General features: G+C 41.6%; 1 protein-coding gene across 1 annotated transcript; it reads left to right on the top strand.

Moving 5' to 3' along the window:
* The first annotated feature begins 281 nt into the window (after window positions 1-281).
* Window positions 282-2,663, top strand: LOC140801168 (disease resistance protein RPM1-like). Its single transcript, XM_073156171.1, has one exon. It carries the CDS (start codon window positions 282-284, stop codon window positions 2,661-2,663), a length of 2,382 nt encoding a protein of 793 aa, XP_073012272.1.
* Window positions 2,664-24,960: the final 22,297 nt, after the last annotated feature.

Here is a 24,960-nt window from a genome sequence, read left to right as displayed (position 1 = left end):
TATAAAAAAGGTAGTTTAATTTCCCCAAAAGTAGTTAAACTAGAAGCAGTTTTGCTTAAAATTGAAGGTGCAGCAGGAAAAACAGAGAGAAAAGAGAGATTAGATGAAAAGGACAATTTTAGTGTATAAAATAGCCTAGAAGTGAGGGAGTGCATTTAGAGTAAAAAAAATATAAAAACCACACATCTCTATAAATTTCCTTCAACAATTTGTATTCAAGATTTTACTACATCTTTGCAGGTAGCAATCTCAAAAATTTTCAACCAGTAGTAACGCAAAAGATGGCAGAAGCTCTCGTCTTTCAAATTCTTTATAAACTAGGATCTATTGTGGCAAACGATGCAGTGAAAGCATTAAGTTCACAGTTAGGGAAAGAGGTAGCAAATTTGATCCAAGTGGAAAGTCAAATAAAACAGATTGAAAGTGAGCTTAATGTAATGCATCCATTCTTATATCAAGCACAAAGATATGGAGGGTATGATGCAACACTACAAGCCTGGTTGCAGCAAGTACAAAACTTGGCCTTTGAAATCGAGGATATAATCGATGAGTATACTTACCTAATTAGTAGTTATCAAAGTGGATTTCAAGGATTTCTCAAGAACACTTTTCACAAATCTAAGAATATCAATTCTTGGCATAAAGTTGCTACTGAGTTAAAGGAAATTCAAAATCGTCTTCATAACCTTTCAAGGATGAAAGAAAGGTATAGCATTACATTGACAAAAGAAATTGACACTTCTTATTTAGCTGAAGGACTACATGATTCCACTTTCTCCTCCTATCCAATGGATTACAATGAGCTTGTAGGTATTCAAGAAGAAAGAGAAAAGATAATGCAGTACTTAACAACCGAAGAAAAGCTAACTTCCATAATTTCAGTGTGGGGTATGGGAGGATCGGGAAAAACTACTCTTGTTCGTAATATTTATGAAAGCAAAATTATAAAGGAACATTTTGATCATCGTTTCTGGGTTTCTATCTCTCAAAAGTACCAACTTGAGGATATATTAAGAGGGATGGTTAAAAATGTCTTCACTAGTAATGAAAACCCCGTAAGCATTCAAAGCATGAGCTATACAGATCTAAAAGAGCTACTTCAGAGAAATTTGAAAGAGAAAAAGTACTTGATTGTTTTAGACGATGTGTGGAGTAGAGATGTCTGGATCAAATTATCTACTGTTTTAGGAGAGAACAGCTACAAAGGCAAAGTAGTAATAACAACACGATTGAAAGATGTAGCCGAATTAGCAACAGAAAACTATGATCTTGAGTTAAAAAACCTACATGAGTCAGAAGCATGGGATCTATTTTGTAGATGGGCTTTTAGAAACATGGAGGATAAAAAATGTCCAGAGGATCTTGAACAATGGGGAAGAAAGATTGTAGACAAGTGTCATGGTTTGCCACTAGCAATTGTGGGTGTAGGCAATTTGTTGTCATTCAGAAGGATGAAGGTAGCAGAATGGGAAAGATTCTATAATGAAATTAATTGGGAGTTACATGATAGCTTAGACAACCAACATTTGAGCTCGGTAATGAGAGTTTTGAATCTAAGCTATAATCACTTGCCAAGTCATTTGAAGAATTGTTTCTTATTTTGTAGCATCTTTCCAGAGGATTATTTAATTCGTAGAAAGAGGCTAATTAAGCTGTGGGTTGCAGAAGGTTTGGTTGCATCAAAGAGTAGTAGTACCAAAACAGTAGAAGAAATTGCAGAGGGGTATCTTAGTGAACTCATTGATCGATGCTTGTTACAAGTTGTGGAAAGAAACAACTTTGGAAGGGTCAAGTCTTGTCAAATGCACGACCTTGTGCGAGAATTAGCCATATCGATTTCTGTAAAAGAAAATTTTTGCACAGCATATGACAAATCACAGATGAGAATGGTAAACAATAATGCTCGTCGTGTGGCATCAGATGAGTATAACGACAGTATTCAGTCGAGTATCAAATTTTCACACCTTCGCTCTTTTTATTTGTTCGATACTGCCAATTTCTTACCAACCTCTCTATCATGGGTTTCACAGAGTGTAAGATATCTCAGAGTATTAGATATACAGAATGCCCCAATCACAAGCCTACCGGATGATATTTTCAATCTATTCAACTTATGCTACTTGGGTTTGAGGAATACAAATGTTAAGCAGTTATCCAACTCTTTGGGCAAATTGCATAAACTCCAAACTCTCGACCTATGCTATACTGCAATAAAGAAGTTGCCTAGTACGATAGTAGAATTAAAGGAGTTGCGGCACTTGTTTGCAGAGAAGCAACCGGATGGAGATTTTAGAAATTTTCATTCTCCCAGTGGTGTAGAAGCTCCAAAGGGACTATGGCATTTGACAGACTTGCAAACTCTACAAAGCATTGAGGCAACCATGGACTTTGTGCGAAAAGTAGGAAACTTGACTCAATTGAGAAGTTTTCGAATTAGAAGTGTCAAAAAGATTCACTGCTACGAGCTATTTAAATCCATCAGTAAGATGCAGTTCCTCTCTAACTTATATGTGTTGGCAAGTGACGAGAATGAGTATATCAATTTAGAAGCATTGAGCTCCCTACCTCATCATCTTCAAAAGCTATATTTGAAAGGCAGATTGCAAGAAGGGGTGTTGGCTTCCCTGTATTTCAATCCCTTCGAGTCAACCTTAAGTGGCTAGACCTACTGTGGTGCAAGCTCGAGAAAGATCCACTTGGAGATATCTCTTGTATGTCTAGCCTAACATCTCTTTTTCTTCAAAGGGCATATGAAGGAAAAGAGTTGATCTTTCAGCCAGGGTGGTTTCCTAATCTGAAAATACTTATTTTAATAGATATGCCGTGCCTCGAGTTCATATCGTTTGAGGAATCCGTGCAGAGCCTTGAGGACTTAGGATTGCTGGGCCTGACACAGTTGAAGGAGATCCCACAAGGAATGAATTCACTTGTATTTCTCCAGCAACTTAATCTACGGGATATGCACCAAGAATTCATTCGGAACATCCAAGTTGCAGATGGAAAAAATAAAACTAAACACTTTCCTGCCATTAATTATTTTTATGAAAATGAAGAAGGTCGTTGGAGTGTTAATCTTGCCCAAGCCACTGAAAAGGTAATTTAGAAATTACATTTGAATCTTCTTTTTTTTCACATGAATATTTACTATAACTTCTTTAAATTTTTGGTTCCAGATCTAAGATAATTTTCTCAGATATTGCATACCTTATCACTAATAATTCACAAATCCTGGAGTTTTAGGAGCAGCTGATGAGTTAACACAGTATCAATCAGAGCATGAGCTGATTCTCTTATTGTTGTAATATATAAGTGAGATACTATTAGTTTGTCTTTAGAAAAGATTAAGCTTTTCTGTATACCTTTGGAGGTAATCATGTTTGAATAATATATCACTATTTGTGTATTTGCTTCAAATTTAAATAAAATACATATCGTTGGTTTTAAACGTCAGATTAAAATTTGGCTCCACATATTTAATTATAAATTTATTTACAATATTTTATTATAAATCAAGTGTTATTGATTTATTATGCATAAATGATTAATTAATTGTTGTCCCACATAGCATTTAATTCTTCTCTAATTCCAAAAAAACTTGTATCTTTAATAGTCAAATGCTAAAAAAATTCTGCATAAATAGTTTTAAAAATACTATTGGAATTAAGATTAAGAAATCTACAAGCTCTACTATTCCTAGCATATATACCCTAAGAATATAAATTTTATAGCTTTACTTCTTAACTTAGGTCTCTTTTGTGAAAGATCTAAGATATAAGCTATACAATCACAATCCTTAAAATAATTTAGGCTTGGTTTTTATTAATCCTTAAAATATTCACTACCTCTACTAGATCTTATCCTTTTAATTTCAAGTTGATTTAACTTCAAGTTTACAAATTTATTTTCTTCAAATGCCTCGTCTTTAGTTCTGAGCAAATATACAAATTTAAAAAATCATCTCTAAACATTATAAAATAATGCTTTCCACCTCTAGTTAGATGATCCTTATTGTCACAAATATTAGTATGAATCAATTCTAGCAATGTAGTAGATCTAACTACATCTTAATAGGTTTATTGATAATTTGGCTTGCAAACAATCTTCACTTTTATAAAGAAATCAAAGAATTATATTTAATAACTAAATCATGGTGCATTATCCTATGCATAATTTTCTTTCAGCATGTCCTAATCTATAATGCCAAACATTATAATCATTCAAAGAGAAAAAATATAAGAAGTAAAAACATCACTATTCATAGAAAGTAAATACAAATTTTCTTGCATAGCCTTTTCCTGCGAAAGATTCTTTTTTTACTAATAATAACTTTATAAAAATCAAAGACTACATAGACGCTATAATTATATAGTTTTATAACATAAATAAGACTTCTTAAGTCCATCCAGAGTCAAGCCACCAGCCTTGATCTACATTGACCATCATGAATTTGGTGATCATAACAACCATATCATCCTCGACGACATTAGCCTCGTCCTTTTCTTTTGGTTGTTCACCCTTGCAATAGTGGCGTTATCTTACTAAATACTAATACACTTTGCTAGAGTTTTTTTCTTATTGCATTAGTTATTTATTTTTATTACAATAAATTTTCTGAATGTTGCATTCATACGTGGAAGGGGTCGCGTTCGAATGACTTTTCGAACGCTTGCATCAGTTCGCAAAAACAGAGAACGTAAAATATGCGTTCGAACGCGGTCGGGCGCGTTCGAATGTGATTGATGGGGGTTCATTATAATTAGGGTTAATAATTATTATTTTGGCTTATTGGCTAGACTCTATAAAGGTGTAGATGGCAATCAAAATGATACATTTAGTATCTTTTCTTATTGCATTAAGTGTTTATGTTTATTAAAATAAAATTTCTATAGGTCACGTTCGAACATAATAGGGGTCGCGTTTGAATGCCCTTGTGAACGCTTACATCAGGTTCGCAAATACAAAGAACGAATATTGTGCGTTCGAACGCGATCGGGTGATTTCGAACGCTTGCATCGCGTTTGCACATACAAAAAATGTCTTCTAGTGCGTTGGAACGCAATCGGGCGCGTTCGAACGCGATCAACGGGAATCATCTAGATTTAGGGTTTTATATTGTTTTAGAACTTGTTGGCTAGTCTCTATAAATATGTGGATAACAGCCAAATTTATTATGCTATTGGAATATTAATTTTTTGCCTCTCTATCATCTATCTACCCTAATCTCTCTCCTTCCTATTCACCATTCTTCCACCTGTACCGTTGGCAAGGTTTCTCCTAACTTCTGATCTCCATCGACTGTCAAGCCACCCCTCTTCTTTAGGATTTCGAACACTTCGTTCCCTTCATCTATATCCCTAAATCACATCCACAATCCACCTTCATCTCCTTACCTATCTATAACCCTAACATCCACTCCACCCGTCACCACCACCATCACCTATGTTATTCCGTGTTTTCGTCCACTCTTTACAATTAGAATTTGCAAAGGGCGTAAAAATAAAAGTTATAGATCAGGAAGTTATGAATCTAACCCTATTGATTTCGTAATTATCTGAATATGGAGAATATCTGACAAATATTTTCCCACTATTGCGCGGGCTGATTCTGTAATACATTCAGATCTTGAAGGAATAGTTGCATTGCTTATCTTTGTTTCCAAATCTTATCAAGTGGTATCAGAACTTATCACAAAATCAATATGATTAATAAATATTGGTTTCTATCCTCCTCTATCCTCTCTCTAGTCTCTCTACCCTAATCTCTCTTCCTCTTCACCAACTAGCCACCTCCACCGTTGGCAATGTCTCTTCTAACTTCTAATCTCCCTCATCTATTGAGTCCTCCCTTTTTCTTGGGATCTTGACCACTTCTTCCCATTTGTCCTTATCCCTTAACTACATCAACCATCTATCCTCATCTCCATTATCATCCATAACCCTAACAACCACTCCACTCGTCACTACCACCTTCATCCCCACTCTATCGTGTTTTCTTTCTAGTTGCATTTCAAATCTATGAAGGGCATAAGTATAAAAATGTAGATCAGTAAGTTACGGATTGATCCAACTTGGTTTCTGATACGATTCAGACTTCACCGACGTCGTCTCGAGCATGGATTCACTTTAGGAGTATTTTAGTTTCATGTTTTAGTGTTTATTTTCCATTAAAATAACTTTTCTGTAAGTCGCGTTCGAACGCGGGTGGTGTGAGTTCGAACGTGGTTTGTGAACAGGGTTGTGAACGTGGGTGAAGATAGTGTACTGTGCGTTCGAACGGGTGCGTTTGAACGCGCTGTGAACGCCTGCATCGCGTTCGCAAATACCGACAGGCGCGTTCGATCTTGCGTTCGAACGCCTGCATCACGTTCGCAAGTCCAGAGGAACCAATTCGGTGCGTTCAAACGCGGTCGGACGAGTTCGAACGCGATCGGCGAAAATTGTGTTTTAGGGTTAGTTTGAGTTGTTGGTTAGCCTATAAAAGGATGTGTAAGGCAACCAAAATTATTATTGATTATTGAGAATTGAGTTTGCCTTGCCTCCTTCGTTTTCTTCGCTCCCGTTCCCTCAATCTCCCCGGCGACGCCGCTTCTAATCTCCCTCGACTGGCCAATCACCCTAGCCCCTTAGGAGTAGCCCTCTTCTCCCCCTTCTTCCAATTTATCCAACACTATCCCTAACCTTTCCATCATCCATAACCCTTCCACCATCACTTCTCCACCGGTGCCACCCCATTAACACCGGCCCTTCACCATCCACCATTACCTAGGATCTCGTGCCTCCATCCACGGATCCAAAACAGAGCATCCTGACGTTCGTCCACTAAACGAACGATATCTTGAGATCTCCAACTCCGATTCGCCTGAAACTTGATTTGTTGGAAAGCTCTTTTACGGGCCTACAACATATATCAAAATTTCACATCGATCCGACGGCGGAATATTTTGGGATCTCATCTCAAAGTTCCGTGCAAAATCGTATCAATCTGGTATCAGAGCCTTAGCCCCAAAGGAGAGATCGTATCAAGCTGGTATCAGAGCTCCATAGCCCGAGGCGAGATCGTATCAGTTTCATAATTTTTGATTATAAGAGAATATTAGGTGAATATTTTCCCTCGGTGGGACCGGCATGCGGGTGCAAGACACATCATTGTGGACTTGTATCCATTGGCACTAAGAGGACAAGACATTATGCTAGGCACTCGGCGGTTGCGAGCTTGGGATCCATCACATTTGATATCCACAGCATGTGGATGAGATTTACACAAGGAAACAAAGAGATGCGCGGCTTGAAGGCGTTCAGTCCCTACGGATTCCAGCAATGCAGTCGATGGTGGGGCTGCCTTGTGCGAGTGATTTGGCCTATCTTCTTCAGTTAGGACCAACAGGAGATGAGCCTCTAATGAGTCTAGGTACTACAATTGATTTGTCTAATTTATTAGATAAATTTGCTAGACTATTTGAGGAACCAAAGGAGTTGCCGTCAAGGCGAACAACGGACCACCGCATAGAGATTGTGCACGGGGCTGCGTCGGCGAATGAGAGACCATATCAGTATCCACATGTGCAAAAAGGAGTTATCTCCAAGATGGTAGCTGAGATGTTGGAGCAAGGCCTCATCCAACCAAGTCCTAGCTCTTACTCATTGCCCATGCTATTGGTGCGGAAGGACAAGGCATGACATTTTTGTGTCGACTACCTTGTACTAAACGCTATCATCGTCAAGGACCGGTATCCCATTCTGGTCATAGAGGAGTTGCTGGATAAGCTTGTAGGGGTGATCATATTCAGCAAGCTTGACTTGAGGGCTGGGTATTAAATTAGAGTTCACCCAACGGATGTGCATAAAACTGCATTTCGGACTTTGGACGGGCATTATGAGTTCCGGGTGATGCCTTTTGGTCTCACCAATGCTCCAGCTACTTTTTAAGGCCTCATGAATGATATTTTTTGGCCTCTACTGTGAAGGTATGTCTTGGTATTCTTTGATGACATTTTGGTGTACAGGAGGACTTAAATGAAGCATTGGTGGCTTTCGAAGGATTTGCTAAATTTATTGAAGCAAAACCAGCTGAAGATTAAGAAGTCCAAGTGACAATGGGAAGTTCCACTAGTAGAGTATTTAGGCCACATCATCACAACGTAAGGAGTGGCAGCAAATCCTCAAAAGGTGGCATGCATGACCGCTTAGCCGATCCCTACTTCCACCATAGGATTGCAGGGATTCTTGGAGCTGATCAAGTATTATCGCTAGTTCATCGTTGAATATGGCAAAATCGCTGCTCCTCTCACTTCTTTGCTAAGGAAGGACTCTTCTAATTGAACGGATGAAGCTACGACAACCTTTGAAAAACTAAAAACAATAATGACAACGACGCCCTTTCTAGCTCTACCGGCCATCACTAAAGAGTTCGTCGTGGAATGTGATGCGTCGGGAGTTGGCATATGAGCTGTACTAATGCAAGGAGGATGCTCCCATAGCCATTTTTAGCAAGGCTTTATCGCAAAATTCGCAGCATTTATCAACCTATAAGAGAGTGATGTTGGCAATTTTGCATGCGGTGATAAACTGGAGGATTATTGAATCGGTAGATGATTAATTATCCGAACCAACATCTAGGTGCATCATGTAAGTGTCAATGATCTTCTATTATCTATGCCTACACATCATCCCCCATCGAGGAGAGCGGTGGACCATCGCATAGAGATTGTACCCGGTGCTGCATCGGCGATCTTGAGGCCATATTGGTATCCACATGTGCCAAAAAAAGTTATCTCAAAGGTGGTAGCCAAGATGTTGGAGCAAGGCCTAATACAACCAAGTCATAGCTCAAACTCATCCCTCGTGCTATTGGTGCGAAAAAAGGATGGGACATAGCATTTTTGTGTTGACTATCGAGCACTAAACGCTATTACTTGTCAAATCCGGTATCCTATTTCGGTTATTGAGGAGTTGCTAGACGAGCTTGTAGGGGTGACTATTTTCAGCAAGCTTGACTTGAGGGTCGAGTATCACCAAATTAGAGTTCACCTTGCGGATGTGCACAAAACTATATTTCAGACTCTAGTTAGGTATTACGAGTTCCCGGTGATGCCTTTTGGTCTCACTAATGCTTCCGGCTAACTTTCTAGGCCTCATGAATGATATATTCTGACCTCTATTGCGAAGGTATGTCTTGGTATTCTTAGACGACATTTGGGTGTATAGCGGGACCGAAATGGAGCATTTGAGGTATTTAGATGATGTGTTGAATTTGTTGAAGCAAAACCAATTGAAGATCAAGAAGTCCAAGTGCCTATGGGGAGTACCACAAGTGGAGTATTTAGGCCACATCATTTCAGCGAGATGGTGTAGCAAGGGGTCCTCAAAAGGTTACATGCATGACCGCTTGGCCTAATCCTACTACTACCACCGGATTGAGAGGATTATTAGGGCTGACCGGATACTATCGTCGTTTCATCACCGGATATTATAAGATCACTGCTCCTCTCACTTCTTTGTTGAAGGACTCTTTTAGTTGGATGGATAAAGCCACTTCAGCCTTTGAAAAACTAAAAATTGCAATGACGATGATTTTCGTTCTAGCGCTAGGACTTCACCAAAGAGTTCATTGTGGAATGTGATGCGTCGGGTGTTGGCATAGGAGTTGTGCTAGAAAATATCCCATTACCTATCTTAGCAAGGTTTTATCACAAAAATCTCAACAATTATCGACTTATGAGAAGGAGATGTTGGCAATTCTGTATACGGTGACAAAGTGGAGGCCTTATTTTATCGATAGATGATTTATTATACGAACCGATCAAAGGAGTCTTCTATACTTTATGAGACAGCGTATACACATTTCGACACAGCAGAGATGACTCACAAAATTATTGGGGTATAATTATGAAATACAATACAAGAAGGGAATAGAAAATAGAGCGACGGATGCACTATCATGCCAACTGGCGATACTACCGAGCTTGCGGCCTATTCTTCTCCTACCTTTCCCTTCCTTAGCGAGTTGAGGTATGCATGTACATCTGACCTAGATGTTTTGTGATTGTTGTAGGAGATGATGGATGATCCGGAGCGTCATCTAGAGTTGGAGAATCGAGGCGGTTTGCTGCTGGACCACGGATGCATTAAGGTGCACGCAAATGAAGGATTGCGACAAAAATTGTTAGAGAACTTCCACCAAACTCTAAAGGCTGGTCTTGAGGGTGTCATGAGAACTTATAGGAGGATATCTTAAAGTTGCACGTCCCTAGGATTGAGGCGGGATGTGAGATGTTTTGTCCATGCTTGCGAAGTCTGTCAAAGAGCTAAGGCAACCACATTGAAACCGGCGAGATTACTACAACATTTACTTATACAGGACCGTGTTTGGGAGGACATTTCTATGGAATTCATAGAGAGTCTTTCGCTAGTATGTGGTAATTCTGTTATCTTTGTGGTGGTTGACCAATTGAGCAAGTATGCGCACTTTTCAGTATTGTCATATCCGTTTTCAGCCAAGTTGGTGGCTAAAATTTTATTATAGATGTTGCTCGGTTACAAGGCATGCCATGCACGATTATCTCGGATAGTGATCGTGTATTTATGAGTGACTTTTGGATAGAGTTTTTAGATTGCGGGGACTCGATTGAACTTCGATTCAACCTACCATCCACAAACAGAGACGGCTAAGCGTGTGGTTAATCGAGGCATTGAGCGGTACTTGAGGTGTTTTTTTTGGAGAGATGCCGAGACGATGGTTGGAGTTCTTACCATGGCTGGAGTGGTCCTACAACACACCCTACCATAGTAGCATTGGGATGACTCCATTTGAGGTGGTGTATGGATGCACAGCAGTGGTATCGGTAGATCGGACGGAGGTGGACTTAGCCTTGATGGATAGAGACGCCACATTGAGGAAGTTGCGTGCCCATCTTAAACTTGCTCAAAACCGTATGAAGCAAGTTTATGATCACAGTCACAGGGAGCAGAAGTTCAACATCGGCAGTTGGGTGTTTGTGAGGGTACAACCATATCGACAGGTGACGTTGCGTTCGATGCGTAACCAAAAGTTAGCACATCGCTACTTTGGTCCGTTTTGGGTGTTAGAGTGTATCGATTCGATTGCATATCGTTTGAAGCTGCCGGAGGGTCAAGAATGCATCGATCTTCAATTTTCATTCTTTGAGGAACGGACTAGAGATCATGAGGTCATTAGATCAGTTCTACCAGAGCCATTAGAGGAGATAGAGATCGTTGAGCTAGTTCGTGTACTTGCTAGACGTCGACGATATGTTACGAACCTCCCTTTTGGCTATGGCTCTGATACCAGCTTGATACGATCCCTCTTTTGGTTTATGGCTCTGATACCAGATTGATACGATCTCTCCTTTGGTGCTAGAACTCTGATACCAGTTTGATACGATCTTGCACAGAATTTTGAGATAAGATTCCGAAATATCCCGCCGTTGGATCGCTGTGAAATTGTGATATGTTGTAGGCCCGGGAAAGAGCTTTCCAACGGATCAAGTTTCATGCGAATCAGAGTTGGGGATCTCGAGATATCGTTCGTTTAGTGGACGAACGTCATGATACTCTGTTTTTGGATCCGTGGATGGAGGCACGAGATACTAGATAATAGTGGATTGTGGAGGACCGGTGTTAATGGGGTGGCACCGGTGGAAAAGTGATGGTGGAAGGGTTATGGATGATGGAAAGGTTAGGGATAGCGCTGGATAAATTGGAAGAAGGGGGAGAAGAGGGCCACTCCTAAGAGACTAGGGTGATTGGCCAGTCGAGGGAGATTAGAAGCGACGTCGCCGGGGAGATTGAGGGAACGGGAGCGAAGAAGATGAAGGAGGCAAGGCAAACTCAATTCTTAATAATCAATTCATAATTTTGGTTGCTCTACACATCCTTTTATAAGCCAACCAACAACTCCAACTAACCCTAAAACACAATTTTTGCCGATCGCGTTCGAACTCGCCCGGCCGCGTTCGAACGCACCCAGGTGGGCTGTTCTGGACTTGCGAACGCGATACGGGCGTTTGAACGCAAGTGTGAACGCGCTGTCGGTTTTTGTGAACGTGATACGAGGCGCTCACGGCGCGTTCGAACGCGACTTACAGAAAACCTATTTTAATGAAAAATAAACACTAAAACATAAAACTAAAATACTCCTAAAGTGAATCCATGTTCGAGACGACGTCGGTGAAGTCCGAATCGTATCAATCCACCACGCTTCCGCAACCTTGTCCTCAAGGTTTGAAACTTGGGAAGCGATCTTGCCCTTTGACTCTAGCTCCTCCATGGTATGATCTTCTGCATTGGTTCCCCACAATTCTGAAGATATAAGAGATGTTGGTGTTGAGAAAGAGGCAAGTGCACTCGTGTCTGGTTGGCGCGAAAGAGCATCAATCGCTCTATTCTCAATCCTCTTTTTGTAGACTAATTCGTAGTCATACCCAAGGAGTTTCGTGACCCACCGTTGTTGGGCTGGGGTGTGCACACGTTGCTCCATGAAGTAGGGTAAGCTACGCTGATCCGTGCGGATAGTAAACTTTTGGCCAATCAAGTAGGGTCGCCATTTGGTGACGGCGTGTAGAATCGCTAGCATTTCGCTCGTAGGTAGATAGGCTGTCGCGACTGATTTGACAATGCTTTGCTCATGTATGCCACAGGTCTGCCCTCCTGCATCAAAACTGCTCCAATGCCCTCACCCGAAGCGTCGCATTCCACGACGAAAGGCTTGCCGAAATCCGGTAGTGCTAGAAGTGGAGCGGTAGACATGGCTGTCTTCAAGGCTTCATCTCTATCAGCAAGTTCTGAGTCGAGCTCGGTCCTAACGGTCGCCGCAAGTATATCGTAGGCACACAAGACGGGGGAAGTGCGACCATAAACCGCTTCAAGGGGTCATCCTTAGTCGAGCTTGGATGCTTGTACTCCTACAGGCCCAAAGTGGAATTCGGGTCCGTCTACATTGAGTCCACTTGCTCTCGGGTGGTCTAACCAATTGACTCAATGTCAGTTCAGCAAAAGAAATCTGGTGCATCCGATTGCGCTCGGGGGGTCAAGTTAGATGCAGTTGGTGGATCCGGATTTGGTCCTCCCAATGAATCGAGCTAGGTTCAGCGACAATTATTTGCAATAGTGGAGCTCGGTCCTCTGCACTAGGAAAGCCTACAAGTGGTTGGAATGTTGGTCCTTGCCGTGGTTGATTTCCATCCAGTAGTACCTTTCTTCCATTCCTCCGAAATGTCAGTGTGAGGTTTGAGAAATCAAATGTTACAGGCCCCAAGCTTTGAAGCCATTGAGTCCCTAAAACAATGTCGGCACCTTGTAAGGCCAACGGATAAAGATCCAATGTGAAAGTTTGGCCTTGCACCTTCAACTCTGAACCTCCACAACTAGAATCCGCTCGCAATGTGGTGCCATCTCCAATCGTCACATCGAACCCTTCCGTGGGTTCCGACTCGAGCCCAATCTTCCTAAGGAGCCTCTTGTCAATGAAGTTGTGGGTGGACCCAGTGTCAATCAAGATTCTCACTTTGTGGTTTTCTTGATTACACCGTTCACACCGCAAGGTCTTTGGCGCAGCTGTCCCCGAATAGGCGTGGAGGGAGATTTCGGCCATCGTGTCCTCCACGTGTTGTTGCTGCTCAACTTCTTCTCCTCGATGTCCAGCAACATCTGCACTTTCAGCTGCCATGGGTGGAAGATCGTGGCCTTCTCCTTTGAGTTGTAGCTTGGCGAGGGGCTGCAACGTCATCACCGGTGGCGAAGCTGTCGTGGTCGGCGTCGATTAGCCGAGGAGATCGCTGGAGGCCATATGCGATTTCTTCTTAGTTGCCGACTCACTTTGGTTTGCAAAGGTCTTTGGTGAAAGGCGGCCCAAGTGTCAAAATTCGCGGTTTCGGATCATCTCCTTCACCACTGATGAGGATTCCTGATGAGGGATATCCAGCGACCAGGTGTGGTCTTCCACCATTCAATAGTGATTCGCACGGTTGTTGACTCTTCGAAGATTTTGACGTCAAAAGAACCTTTCCAACCGTCGAGCTCGCCGGAGGAAACTGTTGCCTTGAAGCTGGACTCTTCGCCGTTTCTGTAGGGATCAGGAATGGTGTAGCCAGCACTTCGCGGTTTGTCGACGAGGTCTCGGTGCATGGGAAGATGTGGAGGTTCCGAGCTGCTACAATGGTTGAGGATCTCATTGTAGCCGGTGATAGTTCGTTGCGGGCGACCGGGGGTCGAGGTGTAGAATCTTGCTCTGCTGGATAGCCGAACTCTCCCTATTTTTGTGATGAACGGGGAGGCCGTGGAGGATGTTGGGTATGTGGTGGAGGGTTCCCCATGCTGTCTTGTGATTGCCTTCCTTTTCAACATTGCATCCATTGATGCCCGTAGACCCTTCATCATCTCCATCATCCTCTAGTGGTCGATGGCCATCTGCTTGGAAAGAGACCCCAACATGGCTTGAATGCTAGGTTCTTCCGTATTTCGATTAGATCGGGTGATCGTCATTGGAAGCGCTTGTCCGAGGAACGGTGGCTCTGATACCAGCTTGTTACGAACCTCTCTTTTGGCTATGGCTCTGATACCAGCTTGATACGATCCCTCTTTTGGTTTATGACTACGATGCAGTTGATAAGATCTCTCCTTTGGTGCTAGAACTCTGATACCAGTTTGATACGATCTTACACGGAACTTTGAGATAAGATCCCGAAATATCCCGTCGTTGGATCGCTGTGAAATTTTGATATGTTGTAGGCCCGGGAAAGAGCTTTCCAACGGATCAAGTTTCAGGCAAATCGGAGTTGGGGATCTCGAGATATTGTTCGTTTAGTGGACGAACGTCAGGATACTCTGTTTTTGGATCCGTGGATGGAGGCACGAGATCCTAGATAATGGTGGATTGTGGAGGGCCGGTGTTAATGGGGTGGCACCGATGGAAAAGTGATGGTGGAAGGGTTATGGATGATGGAAAGGTTAGGGATAGCGCTGGATAAATTGGAAGAAGGGGGAGAAGAGGGCCACTCCTAAGGGACGAGGGTGATTGGCCAGTCGAGGGAGATTAGAAGCGGCGTCGCCGGGGAGATTGAGAGAACAGGAGTGAAGAAGATGAAGGAGGCAAGGCAAACTCAATTCTCAATAATCAATTCATAATTTTGGTTGCCCTACACATCCTTTTATAAGCTAACCAACAACTCCAACTAACCCTAAAACACAATTTCGCCGATCGCGTTCGAACTCGCCCGACCGCGTTCGAACGCACCGAATTGGCTATTCTGGACTTGCGAGACGCGATACGGGCGTTCGAACGCAAGTGTGAACGCGCTGTCGGTTTTGCGAACGCGATACGGGCGCTCACGGCGCGTTCGAACGCGACTTACAGAAAACCTATTTTAATGAAAAATAAACACTAAAACATGAAACTAAAATACTCCTAAAGTGAATCCATGCTCGAGACGACGTCGGTGAAGTCCGAATCGTATCAATCCACCACGCTTCCGCAACCTTGTCCTCAAGGTTTGAAACTTGGGAAGCGATCTTGCGCTTTGACTCTAGCTCCTCCATGGTATGATCTTCTGCATTGGTTCCCCACAATTCTGAAGATATAAGAGATGTTGGTGTTGAGAAAGAGGCAAGTTCACTCGTGTCTGCAGTTGGCGCGAAAGAGCATTAGTCGCTCTATTCTCAATCCCCTTTTTGTAGACTAATTCGTAGTCATACCCAAGGAGTTTCGTGACCCACCGTTGTTGGGCTGGGGTGTGCACACATTGCTCCATGAAGTAGGGTAAGCTACGCTGATCCGTGCGGATAGTAAACTTTTGGCCAATCAAGTAGGGTCGCCATTTGTTGACGGCGTGTAGAATCGCTAGCATTTCGCTCGTAGGTGGATAGGCTGTCGCGACTGATTTGACAATGCTTTGCTCATGTATGCCACGGGTCTGCCCTCTGCATCAAAACTGCTCCAATGCCCTCACCCGAAGCGTCGCATTCCACCACGAAAGGCTTGCCGAAATCCGGTAGTGCTAGAAGCTGGAGCGGTAGACATGGCTCGATTGGAAGAAGGGGGAGAAGAGGGCCACTCCTAAGGGACTATGGTGATTGGCCGGTCGAGGGGAGATTAGAAGCGGCGTCGCCGGGGAGATTGAGGAACGGGAGCAAAGAAGATGAAGGAGGCAAGGCAAACTCAATTCTCAATAATCAATTCATAATTTTGGTTGACCTACACATCCTTTTATAAGCTAACCAACAACTCCAACTAACCTAAAACACAATTTTCGCCGATCGCGTTCGAACTCGCCCGACCGCGTTCAAACGCACCCGAATGGTTGTTCTGGACTTGCGAACGCGATACAGGCGTTCTAACGCAAGTGTGAACGCGCCTGTCAGTTTTTGCGAACACGATACAGACGTTCACAGCGCGTTCGAACGCGACTTACAGAAAACCTATTTTAATGAAAAATAAACACTAAAATATGAAACTAAATACTCCTAAAGTGAATCCATGCTCGACACGACGTCGGTGAAGTCCGAATCATATCACGACAACATGCTATGAGATTGGAGATGGAGATTCTAGTTGAGTGCCTTGACAAGCTATCTAATGAGGCTACATGAGAGTTAGGGCGATATCTTGGAGAGTTTCCCGACTTCACACCTTGAGGGAAGGTGAGGGAAGCTTGGTGGGTTAGGCGATACATTTAGTTAAGATCTTTTCTTATTGTATTAGTTGTTTATTTTTATTAAAATAAAATTCATGTAAGTCGTGTTCGAACGTAGGAGGAGTTGCGTTCAAACGCCCTTGTGAATGCACACTAGGTTCTCAAATACAGAAAATGCATATTGTGCGTTTGAACGCTTGCATCGCGTTCAGACATACAGAGAATGTGTTTTGTGCGTTCGAACGCGATCGAGCATGTTCGATCGCGTTCAAACTCGATCGGGCGCGTTCAAACGCGATCGGTAGGAATCATCTAGAATTAGGGTTACTTTAGGGCTTGTTGGCTAGCCTCTATATATATATGTGGATGGCAACCAAATTAAGAATGCTATTGGAATATTGATTTCTTGCCTCTCTATCATCTATCTACCATAATCTCCCTCCTCTCTCTTCACCATCATTCCACCTCTACCATTGGCAAGGTTTCTCCTAACTTCTAATCTCCCTCGACTATCGAGCCCCCCTCTTCTTTGGGATCTCAACCACTTCGTTCCCTTTGTCTATATCCCTTAATCACATCAACCATCCACCTCCATTTCCATACCCATCCATAACCCTAATATCCACTCCACCCATCACCATCACCATCACCCACGTTATTTCGTATTTTCATCCCAGTTGTAGTTAGAATCTGCAAAGGTTGTAAATACAAAAGTTGTAGATTAGGAAGTTTCAGAACGATTCCACTTAGTTTTGTAATTTTATAAGTACAAGATAATATCTAGTTAATAGTTTACCTCGATTGCGCGAACTACTTTCTACAATAAATTCAGATCTTTTAAGAAATTGTTTCGTGACCTATCAATCTGGTATTAGAGCCTACCAGTTTGGTACCGTAGAACCCATCACACTCCTCTCGCTGAGATTATATGACCCAAGTACTCCACTCGTGGCTTACCCCATATGCACATGCTCATCTTGACTTTTAACTAGTTTTGTCACAAGATATTCAACACCTCACGCACATGCTATAAGTGCTCGCTCGCTCCAATTCCTGCTTAACTAGAGTATCGTCAAAGAAGACGAGCATGTATTGACACAAGAGCGGGCAAAAAAGGTCACTCATCAACCGTTGGAAGATAGCCGGTGCATTAGTGAGCCTAAACGGTATGACTCGGAACTCATAGTGTCCATCATGAGTTCGAAACACCATTTTGTGCACATCTTCTGCTCGACGCTGATTTGATGGTACCCCGCTCTTAAGTCAAGTTTGCTGAAGTAAGCGACCTTGTAAGTTCATCTAGCAACTCCTCGATTACCGGTATTGGGTATCGGTCTTTGTGATGATCGCATTCAAGGATCGGTAGTCAATGCAAAACCACCAACTCCGTCTTTCTTCTAAACGCGGCAACGACGATGAGTAGGCACTTCTACTCGGTTGAATAATCTCTTGTTCTAGCATTTCCACCACCAATTTGTTGATCTCCTCCTTCTGGACATCTGGGTACCAATATGACCAAACATTTGCCGGCTTAGCCCTTGTTATGATCTAAATGCGATGGTCGTGCCGACGGGTCGGCGACAGTCCTCGGGGCTCCTCGAAGAGATCCTTGAATTCCTACAGCAGCTCTTGCATGTCAATGGGTATTTCCCTTGATGGTAGATGTTCTGGTTCAATAACAGCCATTTGCAAGAGAGCTCAGTCCCCTGCACATGGAAGCCCCAATAGTGGTCGCAACGTCGGCCCTTGCCATGGTTGGTTTCCATCCAACATCAATTCTTGACCATTCCTCTGAAATGTAAGCGTGAGGTTTGAAAAAATCAAATATTACGGGCCCCAAGCTTTGAAGCTATTGGGTCCCCAAGACAATGTCGGTACCTCGCAAGGCCAACAGATAAAGATCCAATGTGAAAGTTTGGCCTTGCACCTTCAATTCCACACCTCCACAAATGAAATCTACTCGCAAGGTGGTGCCATCTCCAATCATCACATCGAACCCGTCTATGGGTTCCAACTCAAGCCCAATCTTCCTAAGAAGCCTCTTGTCCATTAAGTTGTGGGTGGACCCGGTGTCGATTAATATCCTCACTATGGTTGTCTTGATTATACCGTTCACCCGTAAAGTCTTTAGCGCAGCTGCCCCTGAATAGGCGTGGAGGAAGATTTCAGCTATTATGTCGTCCACAGGTCGTTCCTCAGCTACTCCTCCTTGTTGTCCAGCCACACCTTCATTTTTAGCTGCAATCTCATCCTCTACCTCCTCCAATCCGTCTATTAGTATCATCGATCCCATAAGTTTAGCGCAACGATGTCCAGGTATAAACTTCTCATCACAACGAAAGCATAGGCCTTTGGTTGTTCGTTTCTCCACTTGAGCAGGAGTGAGTGCTTGTCCGGAGCTTTAGGTGCGTACTTCACATCTTGGGAGGGCTTCAAGGGTACTCGAGGAGGCACCATTGCAGCAACGGCTCTTAGTACACCGGTAACATTTCTTGTCATTATGGTTGGTTGAGCAGGATTGCGGCTTCCTTGGCTCATCCAGTTCTATTTGAGGTGCAACTTCATGGCTCAATGTTTATCTTCCATGAGTACTGCATCTTCGAAGGCCTCATTTAAGGTTCTAGGCCTTAAGGCCCTTACGTCGGCTTGTATGTCTCCCCGTAGCCCGGAGATGAAGGTGTTGTGAAGTTGTTGATCCATCCATGGAGGTTGGCATCAGCTACTTATCCTCTCAAATTCTTCTTGGTAAAGAGAGCATCGAAGTCTTCATACCCATCCTCCCTCTTCACCATCCTTCCACCTCTACCGTTGGTAAGGTTTCTCCTAACTTCTAATCCCCCTCAACTGTCGAGCCACCCCTCTTCTTTGGGATCTCGATCACTTCCTTCCCTTCGTCTACTTCTCTTAATCACTTCCACTATCCACCTTCATCTCCATACCCATCCATAACCCTAGCATCCACTCCACCCGTCACCACCACCATCACCCACGTTATTCCATATTTTCGTCTCTGCTACAGTTCAAATCTACTAAGGGCATAAATACGGAAGTTGTAGATCAGGAAGTTATAGACCTAACCCAATTGGTTTCGTAAATGTCTGAGTACTAGAGGATATCGACAAATATTTTCCCATAATTGCGCGGACTGTTTCCTACAATAAATTCAGATCTTAAGGAATTATTCCGTAGATGATCTTTTGGTACAAGAACCTATCAATTTGGTATCAAAGTCTACAATTTGGTATCATAGCTTAACAATTGGTATTAGAGCTTAACACTTCAAATGGGCATTGGCTGCTTGAAACCAATGAAGAGCCGCATCTTCAAGGTGGAAGCTCGCAAGCTTCACCTTATATTCTTCCGCTTGTATCACAGTACGTGAAGAATTGATCTTCTGCTGTACCCTGATGGTAGTAGAGACTCTTGTGGTTGTAAATTCTAAACCGGTGGCAGCAGATCCATGGGAGTGGACTCGCGTCATAGGGTCAATGGTGCATTTACATTTGCCATAGCTTCTCTTATCGCCCGTATTCCCCGCATCATCTCCATCATCATCTGATTATTGATGGCTATATGTTTAGAAAAAGACCCAATCATGGCTTGAATGCTAGGCTCTTCCGTATTCATATTTGGTCAGGCGGTTCCGCGGGTGGAAGTTCCCACAACCGTTTCTCTCACTTCTAATGGGGAAATCTCTTCTTCCTCATCTCACTGTGCAGCCATGGATCTGGTTGTTATCATAGGAACCGCGTGTCCGAGGAATGGTGGCTCTAGTACCAACTTGATACGATCTCCCCCTTTAGGTGAAGGTTCGATCTATCCCGATTTTCAGATTTGGACAGGATTTGATACGAAACTTAGCAAATAGATATCGAAAGATGAAGCCGTCAGATTGATGTGCCATTTTGATATGTTGCAGCTCTTGAAACGAGCTTTCCCAAGAAATCTAGTTTTAGGTGAAATAGGCAGTGGGATCTTGAGATGTCGTCCGATAAGTAGACAAACATCAGGGATCCTTGGTGATGGTGGAGGATGGTGGACCGGTGCTAATGGAGTGGCACCGATTAGTAAGTGGAGGTGGAAGGGTTATGGATAATGGAAGAGTTAGGGCAAAGTGATAGATAGATTGGAAGAAGAGGGAGGACTGGGCTGCCCCTAAGAGACTAGGGTGATTGGCTGGTTAAGGGAGGTTTGAAGCGGCGTCGTAGGGAAACGAGAGAACGAAACAGAAGAAGACAAAGGAGACAAGGGTAAAACTCAATTCATTCAATAATGATTTCATGGTTGCCATCCACACCTTCAGAGGCTAACCAAACAATTCAAAAATGATAATTATTAACCCTAAAATAATAGATTTTTGTCGATCGCATTCGAACGAGCATTTCACATTCTTTGTATTTGTGAACCTGCTGTAGGCATTCACAAACGCACATTTCACGTTCTCTGTTTTTGTGAACCTGATGCAAGCTTTCACAAGCGCGTTCGAACGCACTTCATCTACGTTTGAAACCGGCATACACAAATTTTTTTTTATAAAATAAATAGTAAAACAAGAATAAAAGACACCCCTAAAGTGTATCCATGCTCGAGACGACATCGGTGAAGTCAAATTGTATCACCGCAAAAAAAAAAATCAATTAAAGAAGGTTGAATGAAAAGACAAGGTCAACATGATTAAGGTTGAAGATCCTTGACCGTTTATAAATTTTGCCTCTTATACTTGTCATGATTGGGTGGCTAGATTTAGGAGAAAATGTACATGTGTGTAATAACAGTTCCTGTTTCACCATCATTCAGGACTCTGTTGGAGGAGGATTAACTCCTTGCCAACAATGAGTCTGCACATGCAGAAAAAAATCTTTATTTTTAAAAATGTGCTTTTAGTACTGAGATTTAGAAAGAATTTTGTTAGTAGTTCCTTTTTATTTAGTCCAAAAGGGATAAAGACTGTTTAAGAATCTAATAAAGTTGTGATAACTCATGGAGACCTTTTTATTAGTAAAGGTTATTTTATTTTTCTAATGATTTATTTAAATTAATTATTGAAAATTTGACTCATACTTATTCTAGCAGTTTTAATATTATAATGTATGTATATGACACATCAATATAGCCATGCTCGATTCGGACATATACATGTGAAAACAAATAAGAAAATCTTTTAAAGGAGTTAAAAGGGACTCTATTATTTTAGAAGTCATGACTATATAAATTAATATACCAGAAGAAGCTAAGTTGTTAGTTATTATGCCAGAATAAGAAGCCTTATTCTAGAAAATAGCTATTTCTATTCCACAAATGAATAGAAGTCTGGTGCTTAACATTTTCAAAACAAGATTGTCTTATACTTTCCTACTTTCTCTCTCTTTTTCTAGTTAGCTAACCACCACCAAAGGGCAATGGCCATACGACTGCAAAGTTTCTTTCGTAATGGGAGACTTAAGAGCGATGGTAACATAATTTGTCCTATTATGACCACAATTGCGAGCAGTCTAATCTATCTTTTTCTTAACTTTTCTTTTCTTTTCTTTCACTCGTCAATAATCTTCACTATCCTTTCCCACTAAGAGTTTTTGGTAATAGCTTTGATAAGTTTAGACTAAACTTAGGGCAGCATTTGTTTCCTGCATAAGAGTATTTATTTATAAATTAAACTTCTTTTATAATAAAAATATTTATTTATATATATTTTAATTAAATATTATTATATGTGCACAAAATGTAATCAGAGATAATAGATTGCTATAAAATTATCCATATTTTTTACGCAAGATTTTTATTAAAATAGTAACTAAAATGACCTCCTTTATGTCTAACCTATTTTCTTGCTTTACCATTCTTTCACCAATGTTCAAAACCTGTGTCCAATTTTTATTAGCAAAAAATAGTAAAAATATTTTCCTTTTATAGCTAAAGTACTTGTGATCTCAAAAGTGACTAAGAATAATCCTCTCTTTGCATAGTAAGTTATAACTATATATTTATCTTCACCCATAGCTTCACACTATTTATTATGAGGGCATTTTAGTCTTCTCGCCTTAAAATAATTTATAGTTTAGTAACTAAACTTAAATTCTTACATAAATTTATTCAAGATAATTATCATAATTTTATCTATATTTTACAATCAAATAAAAATAATATGATTAAAAGTATAGAAATACCTAATTTGTACCTAAGGGATGAACATCAAATTATCTTTAAAATTTTTAGAATCCCAATTGGCATAAAATAGGAAAAAAATATTAAGTACATTAATGGTAAAATTTGAAAGATTTTAGGACTTTAGTTTAAAGCAATCAGTATGGAATAATCTAAAGATATACTATTTAGTAATTCTTGAAATCATGCATGGAAAGGATAAGAACAAAAACTAACAGGCTGGGATGTGTTTTAGGTTGTCATCACCTACGAATTATTAAGAGAAATGACAAAAGAAAACAGCTAGTCAAGCAAAATAGACAAGTCTACTCACTTTCTTGGGCTGCCAACTACTAAGAATTATTGCCGATCGCTGACATTAATATATAATATTACAAGAAGGTTGCTAGTCCTTTTCATCAAAGAAAAAAAAGAAAGAAAGAAAGGAGATTACCATCAATATAATTCTGCCAGCAACTTCCATTATAAATACATCACTCACTCACAAGCTCCTTCTCCTAAATATAAGAAACAGAAGGAGAGACTACGTAAGTGAACGCTAGGCTCTTCCGTATTCCGATTAGATCGGACGGTTCCGCGGTTGGAAGTCCCCGCAACCATTTCTCCCTCCTCTATGGGAAGAAACTCTTCTTCATCATCACGCCGTGCAGCCATGGATCTGGTGGTCGTCATAGGAAGCGCTTGTCCGAGGAACGGTGGCTCTGATACCAGCTTGTTACGATCTCTCCTTTGGGGCTAAGGCTCTGATACCAGATTGATACGATCTTTCCTCGGCTATGTCTCTGATACCAGCTTGATTTGATCTTGCACGGAACTTTGAGATAAGATCCCGAAATATCCCGATGTTGGATCGCTGTGAAATTTTGATATGTTGTAGGCCCGGAAAAGAGCTTTCCAATGGATCTAGGTTCAGGCGAATCGGAGTTGGGGATCTCGAGATATCGTTCGTTTAGTGGACGAACGTCAGGATACTCTGTTTTTGGATTCCGTGGATGGAGGCACGAAATCCTAGGTAATGGTGGATTGTGGAGGGCCGGTGTTAATGGGGTGGCACCGGTGGAAAAGTGATAGTCGAAGGGTTATGGATGATGGAAAGGTTAGGGATAGCGCTGGATAAATTGGAAGAAGGGGGAGAAGAGGGCCACTCCTAAGGGACTAGGGTGATTGGCCTGTCGAGGGAGATTAGAAGCGGCGTCGCCGGGGGGATTGAGGGAACGGGAGCGAAAAAGACGAAGGAGTAGGGGTGAAAACGGATCGGATACGGATCGGATAGTGCTCAACCCATATCCGGATCCGTATTTTTAGTTCGGATACGGATTCAGATACGGATATTAGACGGATAGCAAAATTAAAAACCATATCCTAACTAAACGGATACGGATAATTTTCGGATAAAATATCAGATCTTAAACGGATATTGATTAAATTTAAAATAATTATAATATTTTATTTAAATATAATTAACACAAAATTATTAAGAGTTTTTATAAGAAATTATTTTTTTGTATGTCAAATATATAAAATTAGAGAAATTAATCTCTATAAATAATATATAACGTATTATTAATAATAATATTAATACTTACTATTTAAATAAGCAAATAAAAAAACTGTAAATCATTTAAAAAAATATGCGGATAAACGGATATCCGATATCCGTATCCGAATCCGAAAATTATATCCGACCCGTATCCGAATCCATATCCGAATTTTTTTCAAAAATTCTATCCGTATCCGTATCCGAATCCGAATCGGATAGAAATTTTTTATCCGAATCCAATCCGAGTCGGGTCGGATAGCAGGTCGGGTCGGAGTTAATCCGACCCGTTTTCACCCCTACGAAGGAGGCAATGCAAACTCAATTCTCAATATTCAATAATAATCTTGGTTGCCCTACACATCCTTTTATAGGCTAACCAACAATTCAAACTAACCCTAAAACACAATTTTTGCCGATCGCGTTCGAACTCGCCCGACCGCGTTCGAACGCACTGAATTGGTTGTTCTGTATTTGCGAACGCGATATAGGCGTTCGAACGCAAGTGCGAACGTGCCTGTCGGTTTTTGCGAACGCTATACAGGCGTTCACAGCGCGTTCGAACGCAACTTACAGAAAACCTATTTTAATGAAAAATAAATACTAAAACATGAAA

The sequence above is a fragment of the Typha latifolia genome, chromosome 14 (genome assembly GCF_019914945.1).
Source record: "Typha latifolia isolate L0001 chromosome 14, TyphaL0001v2, whole genome shotgun sequence".
Classification (NCBI taxonomy): domain Eukaryota; kingdom Viridiplantae; phylum Streptophyta; class Magnoliopsida; order Poales; family Typhaceae; genus Typha; species Typha latifolia.
The sequence above is the reverse complement of the archived record's forward strand: the minus strand, read 5'-3'. Positions and strand labels throughout refer to the sequence as shown.